The 7,813-nt window shown below is 37.2% G+C and overlaps 1 protein-coding gene across 1 annotated transcript; it reads left to right on the top strand.

Annotated features, from left to right (window-relative positions):
- The first annotated feature begins 1,027 nt into the window (after positions 1-1,027).
- On the top strand, positions 1,028-6,438 carry LOC123241870 (zinc finger protein 79-like). The gene is made up of 3 exons (XM_044669376.1): positions 1,028-1,363; positions 1,530-2,374; positions 6,354-6,438. The coding sequence occupies exons 1-3, from the start codon at positions 1,028-1,030 to the stop codon at positions 6,436-6,438; spliced, it is 1,266 nt and encodes a 421-aa protein (XP_044525311.1).
- The last annotated feature ends 1,375 nt before the right edge of the window (positions 6,439-7,813 follow it).

The raw sequence follows: 7,813 nt of genomic DNA, 5'->3' as shown, positions 1-7,813 counted from the left end.
GGTCTTTCATTTGAAATGATGTCCTGGTGCAGGCACAAAGTACCTGCTTGCTCAGATGATGCCACTTCTACACATGGGTAGGCTAAGAAGTCTGCTTCTGCATGAGTTGTGATGATATGTAGTGGAAGTGACTTAAAAGACTGGAGCATGCTTAGACTTCATGTAACTGGTTATGGTCTGCTTTCTACATGGTGAGGAAGAAGTTTTTTTTTTCCCCAATTGGCTATTTAGCTAGAGTACTTATAAAAAGACTGAGTCAGGCTCAGTCCATAAATTCTGGCAATTTTCTTTATCACTGCTGTAATCCCTTTCTGATATATTTCTTCTTTTTCCCCTCTCCCTTCCTTCCTCTTGTTGCTTCCCTCACTTTGCTTTTCTCTCTTCTCTTTCCTCATTTATCTATTATTTTTTCACACATTCATGCATTTATTACTGTATTTTTAAATTGTAAAATGTTTAGTTCCAGATGATTTTCCTCCCCAAATCCTTCACTCATCAAAATAAAAGAAATATGATACACATTATACATATGAAATCATGCAAAACATAGTTAAATGTTAAAGTTGGTACACAAAAATGAAGAAAATGGGAATTATACACTTCAATCTAGACTCAGAATTCAATAGTTATCTCTCTGGAGGTGAATACTATGTTTCATCAGAAACCCTTTGGAATTATGGTAGATCATTGTATTACTCAGAGTAGCTAAGCCTTACCCAGTTAATTGTTGTTTTTATTTACAGTGAGTGTGGTCCTACTCATTAAATTGAAGCAGCTCATTTATAAGTCTTCACAGATTTCTCTGTGACAATTTGCTTCATCACTGATCATTGCATATTATTCCATCATAATCATATTCCTCAACTTATTCATCCATTTCCTAATTGTTGGGCATGCTCTTGGTTTCCAATTCTTTATAAGCATAAGAATTGCTATAAACATCTTTGTACAAATGGGTTCATTTCTTTTCCTTTGATCACTTTGGGTATGGATCTGGTAGTATCATTTCTGCATCAAAAAAGTATGTATGGGAAGAGCTGCGCGGCTTAGCTGGAGCCCCGGGAGCCCCTCCGGCCTATCCGGGGGGCCTCCATTCCGGGCAGTTTGGCCCGCTCTGTTCCCCGCCGAGCCTCCCGTTCAGAGCGGCCTAGGATTAGGCTGGACTCTCTGCCCTGAGGGCCTGGCCAGGGCCTTTGCCAGCCTGCCTCAATCAATCCCTGCAGCCAGCCTCCTGCCCAGGGAGAGTAGAGGAAGAGCTCTTCCCCCTGGAGGATCCCTGTCCCTGCCCAGTTCAGCCTGCAGAGCACCAAGGCCTGGAGCCAGAGGGAATGGCCCCTGGGAGCCCCAGCCCGCCAGCCCAGGAGTTGGTGACATTCAAGGATGTGGCCGTGGACTTCACCCAGGAGGAGTGGCGCCTCTTGGACCATCCTCAGAAAGAGCTGTATATGGCGGTCATGCTGGAGAATGCTCAGAACTCTCTCTTCCTGGGACTTCTACTTCCCAGAGAATCTTTGATCTTCCCTTTTCAGCGAGGAGAAGCCGCACAGATACAAGCATCAGAGGGACCAAGAAACTCCTGTCCAGAGATGAAGTTTAAAGTGAAGGAGATGGGAGCAGAGTTGAGCATCTTTGCAGTAGACTCTCACCAGGAAAGATCCACAGATCATGCTCCTTGTGACTTCAGTTTGAGAGAACAATATGACTCTGATATCAAGGTAGAGAGATATCCAGAGAGTTACTATGAATTTGATGAAGATGGAAAGAGTGTCAGGCAATATTCATTTCTGATTCAGTGTAAGAAAATGGTCCCAGGGAAGGACTGTTCTCAGTATGCCAAATATAGAGAATCCTCCAATGAACAGCTAGAGCTTATTGAGTCTCATGAGAAACCTCCCCAAGTAGAAGCCTATCAATGTACTCACTATGAGATGGTCTTCAGCCCCAGCTCAGAGCTCATTCAGCATCAAAAAAGTCATACTAGAGGAATTCTCTATATAAGTAATGAAAATGGGAAGATGACCCCAAAGCCAAAGTTCACTGCTCTACAGATACTTCACACCAGAAAGGAAGCTCCTGAATGTAATGAGTGTGGAACAACCTGCAGTGATCATTCATCTCTTACTGACCACCCTCAGTTTCATAGTGCAAAGAAACCTAGTGTGTGTGATCAGAGTAGGAATCCGTTTGGTTGGGACTCAGAGCTTCTTAAACACCCAGAGATTTGTACTAGTGATGATCTTCATAAATGTAATGAATGTGGAATGGCCTTTAGCTACTTGTCACATCTTATGGACCATCAGAGAACCCACAATAGAGAGAAACTTTATGAATGTAATCAATGTCAAAAGGCTTTCAGCAGTATCCTCAGTCTTAGGTATCATGAGAAAATCCACACAGGAGAGAAACTTTATGAATGTAAACAGTGTGGAAAGACTTTCACATGCAGTGGCCATCTTGCTGCACATCAGAGAAGCCACAGGGGAAAGAAACCTTATGAATGTATTCAGTGTGGAAAGGCCTTTACAACTGTTCTTAGTCTTAGGTATCATGAAAAAATTCATACAGGAGAGAAACCTTACAAATGTGAACAGTGTGGAAAGGCTTTCAGAAGCATTGCTAATCTTAAGTATCATGAGAAAATTCATACAGGAGAGAAACCTTATAAATGTAATCAGTGTGGAAAGGCTTTCAGACAAAGTAGCATTCTTGCTGAACATCAGAAAATCCACTCTGGAGAGAAACCTAATGAATGTCATCAATGTGGAAAGGCTTTTAGAACTAGCTCTCTTCTTAGTGTTCATCAGAGAATCCACACTGGAGAGAAACCTTATAAATGTAAGCAGTGTGGAAAGGCTTTCACACAGAGTGGCTCTCTTGCTAAACATCAGAGAATACACACTGGAGAGAAACCTTATATATGTAATCAATGTGAAAAGGCTTTCAGAAGCATCTCCACTCTTAGGAATCATGAGAAAATTCACACAGAGAAACGTTATGAATGTCATCAATGTGGAAAGACTTTTAGAACTACCTCCCTTCTTAGTGTTCATCTGAGAATCCACACTGGAGAGAAACCTTATGAATGTAAACAGTGTGAAAAGGCTTTCAGAAGCATCCCCACCCTTAGGTATCATGAGAAAATCCACACAGGAGAGAAACCTTACAAATGTAAACAGTGTGGAAAGGCTTTCACACGGAGTGGCCATCTTACTGCACATCAGAGGATCCACACTGGAGAGAAACCTTATAAATGTCATCAATGTGGAAAGGCTTTTGGAACTAGCTCCCTTCTTAGTATTCATCAGAGAATCCACACTGGAGATAAACCTTATAAATGTAAACAGTGTGGAAAGGCTTTCAGTTGGAGGGGCAATCTTGCTGAACATCAGAGAATACACACTGGAGAGAAACCTTACAAATGTAAACAGTGTGGAAAAGATTACAGACAGAGTGGCTCTCTTGCTGAACATGAGAGAATCCACACTGGAGAGAAACCTTATAAATGTAATCAATGTGAAAAGGCTTTCAGAAACATCCCCACTCTTAGATATCATGAGAAAATCCACACAGGAGAGAAACCTTACAAATGTAAACAGTGTGGAAAGGCTTTCACAAAGAGTGGCTCTCTTGCTGAACATGAGAAAATTCACAAAGGAGAGAAACCTTACAAATGTAAACAGTGTGGAAAGGCTTTCACACAGAGTGGCTATCTTGCTGAACATCAGAGAATCCACACAGGAGAGAAACCTTACAAATGTGAACAATGTGGAAAGGCTTTCACACGGAGTGGCCATCTTGCCGAACATCAGAGAATCCACACTGGAGAGAAACCTTATGAATGTCATCAATGTGGAAAGGCTTTTAGAACTAGCTCTCTTCTTAGTGTTCATCAGAGAATCCACACTGGAGAGAAACCTTATAAATGTAATCAATTTGAAAGGGCTTTCAGAAGCATGCCCTTTCTTAGGTATCATAAGAAAATTCATACAGGACAGAAACCTTAAAAATATAAACAGTATGTAAAGGTTTTCACATATAGTGGTCAACTTGCTGTACATTAGAGAATCCACCCTGGAGCGAAACCATAAAAATGTAAACAGTGTGGAAAGGCTTTCACACGGAGTGACCATCTTGCTGAACACCAGAGAATCCACGCTGGAGAGAAACCTTAAAAATTTAATCAAAGTGGAAAGGCCTTTAGAAACATTCCTGGTCTTTAGATATCAAGAGAAAATTCATAGAGGAGAGAAACCTTATGAATGTCATCAATGAGGAAAGGCTTTCAGAAGTAGCTCCTATCTTAGGCAACACCAGAGCACTGACACTGGAAAGAACTCTTATGAGTATAACCAATGTGGAAAGACTTTCAGAAGCATCCTCAGTCTTGGGTATTATTGGAAAACTCATACAGGAGAGAAGGCATAGGAATGTAAACAATGTTGAAAGGGTTGCACACAATCTATACATCTCATTCCCCATGTCAGAATCTACACTGGAGAAAGTTATGCATACAATGAATATGGAATGGCTTTCACAGGAAAGTCCAATCACAAGTTCAATCAGGGAATCTACCCTGGAGAAAAATCTGTCATCTTTCAAAGTGACTTTTAAAATTTAAATGTTTTTTAATCTCTTACCTTATAATTTAGAATTGTAGGATTTAAAATTAGGTTTGACTCAATATGAGAGCTAAAAAAATGAGATCATAGTTGCCATTTATATAAATATTATACCTTAAGTCAAAAATAACTTTTTGTCAGCAGCTTTTATTTACAATGAGGCAGAGATGTTGAAAGTGGGAAACAAAGGAAGGAGGGAGAGAATTGTCTGGTCTACCAGTCCAAGTGCTGATCTGGTGAAGTCCAGATAGGCCCCTGTTTAGGACTCCCTCAAGTCCCCATCTCCAAATAGAAGTCCTGGTGGAGTCTTCAGCCAGAATTCTACCAACACAAGCCACTTCCTTCATCCCAAGTCACCCAGCAGAAAGCTCCAGTCACTCACCCAGGAAGCCTTTTCAGAGTAAAAAGCTCCAGTGCAGAAAGATTCCAGGAAATGGTGATTGCCTCCAAGAATCTCACCAGAGTTCAAGCTGAAGAGAGTCTCCCATTGAAGCACCAACTGAAAGAGGATCTCTCTGCCCAAGAACCAAGGCAGCCAAGAGAGCACCTTGTCCTTTGTTCTCATCTTTTATAGTCCTTTTTACACATCGCTTCCTATCTCTCTCCCACTTTACGGGGATCAATCATGTAGTATGTATACAGAAAAAAAATTTTATTACAGAATATAAAGGTATAATTTGTCTTCATGATGTTAATATTATTACAATGATTATAACCAATCATATTGTTAATAATGTTAATATATTGCAGGATATAAAATTATTATGCATAACCCATAAAATAATTTGGTGTTAAAATTAATATGTATTTAATTATGATAGCATTAATAGGTATAATTCAATTTATAGTTATGTTAAAATAATTTAATTATACTACTAACAAGCATGTAAATATTATAACAGTGTATAATTTATAAGTGTGTTTAAATACAAAATAAAAATAGTTTTTTAGTTTTCACCTGAATTGGATAAGGATGAATGTGATATGCAAATAGTGTAAATGAAGCCTGCATTTGACTAGAAAAATTTGACCATCCCAGAAATCATATAGGACTCAGAATAAAACTATTTATCAGAAGTATTAAAATATTTTGAGGTACCTATTTGAATGTTCTGAAGTTTTAAATCAATATCCATTGAAAGTAATTTAATATCAATGTCAAAACAAACAAATTTTACAAGTACAATAATCTAAATAGCAAAAGAGGATCAGAGAAACAAGGTTGCTAGCAAGAAAAAGATTTTTGCTTAATCCTAAAAACTTAGGACTTTCTACAAATTTATTAACACCTTCTTTACAGTAAATTTAAAACCTAAGGTGTTAATTTACAGCCTCATTGAATTTTGATATGGTATGGAAAATAATACTGCAACCTAAACAGTTATAAACATTAAACTTTTGACAAAATTGTTATATATTGAGTGTTACCAAAGCATGTACCTTATTTTATAAAAACTGAAAATGTGTGTTTAAATGTAAGCTATGTATAAAAGCTACTTGTTAGAAATTGAAAAAAAAAAAAGTATGTATGCTTTTATAGTCAATTGGTCAGTTACAAAATGTTCTCCAGAATGGTTGGACCAGTTCAAAGCTCATTACTGCACCCATTTATTTTTTCTTTATCTTGTCAAAATTTGTCATTTTCCTTTTATGTCCTGTTAGCCAAACTTGATTGGTATAAGCTAGTATCTTATAATTTTTTTTATTTTTAATTTGCATTTCTCTATTTTTTAGCTCAAAAAAATCCAACAACCCCAAAACCATGAGATCTGCAAACTTAGACATCCCCACTCCAAATGCTTATATGTTCTTTTTCTGACAGATGTGTGGTAAAGCCTTCTGAGCTTATATTCATCTGATCAGCCACAGCTGAACATGCTATACATTGACTTCAGCTTAGTGATGTCATTTGAATCCCTTTACATTTGAAAGACAACAACTAAGCAGTGACTCAGAGCATTTTTTAAATGACTATTGGTAGCTTTGATTTTTTTCTTCTGAAAATTGCCTGTATATATCCTCTAATCATTTACTAATTGAGGAATGGCTCTCATTTTCATATATTTGACAAATTCCCTATAGAGAAATGATGATAATTTATGTGAATTCATTTTATATACTGCAAATTCGATAGTTACTCATTATTCTAAATATTTTAGTTGATTTTCTAGTCTTCTCTAATTATACTATCATATCACTTCCAAAGAACATGATAGTTTTTTTTTTCTCATTGTCTAGTTTTCTTTTTCTCATTTAATTTCTTGTTCTCACTTTTCTGAGATAATTGGTATTTCTAGTATAACACTGAGTAATAATATTTATAAGTTCTGTCAAGGAATGGGGTACAGGTGCCTATTAATTTGATCTTTTGTTCCATTCTTATTTTTTGAAATTTTATGAAATTCATTTTTCTTGGGTGGATGATTTTTCCATTTATAATGCTGCTGTATTGTGAATTTTATTTAAAAAATTATTTTGATTTGTTTAATGACTTTTGATCAGTTCATGTAAGCTTTGTGTAGAGCTTTCAAATGTAATTCACAATCTCAGCTAAAAGCTAATTATTATATGCATCTAATAAGATACTCTGTAGGTTTTTTAGAAGAGATGAAATCAATAAAAACTGACAGTGTCAAGAAAAGAATTCATTCACTTCTACTGTGTGTTGAAAGAAAGATAGAATGTAAATGGGAGAAGAGTCTAGAGAAAGTCAAGGCATGGAGAAAGGGATATTTGTGGAATTGTCATGAAAAAAATGAGTAAACTGGTCCTGTAAAATGCAATGTCTAATGAGGGTTTAATGCTGAATCTGTAATGGAGGTTGGTAAAGCTGTATGCAGTCAAGAAGCTAATGTGGGTTAATCACAAGCTGTTTACTAATGATATTGGATGTAGGAATGACAAGTACCCAGTGCCTAAGTCAGCCAAGGGATTGATGTAATTCCCTTGTAAGGACTAAACACCTTTAAGAAGATTTCTCAGCCTCTGACCTGGCTGAGGAAGTAACTCCTATTGGTTGATACTGAAATTAGACAGGAAGGGAAGTGTGGTGCTTCCTGTTTAAACAGTAATGGAATTACTCTGTCTCCCTCCTAGAATCTTGAACAGTATACTTAGATCTAAGTTGAAGGTAGGAGAAACTAGTTCATAAATTAAAATAAGGATTTATTGAATAAGTTGGTTAGGGAAAAGGG

The sequence above is a fragment of the Gracilinanus agilis genome, chromosome 3 (genome assembly GCF_016433145.1).
Source record: "Gracilinanus agilis isolate LMUSP501 chromosome 3, AgileGrace, whole genome shotgun sequence".
Lineage (NCBI taxonomy): Eukaryota > Metazoa > Chordata > Mammalia > Didelphimorphia > Didelphidae > Gracilinanus > Gracilinanus agilis.
The sequence above is the reverse complement of the archived record's forward strand: the minus strand, read 5'-3'. Positions and strand labels throughout refer to the sequence as shown.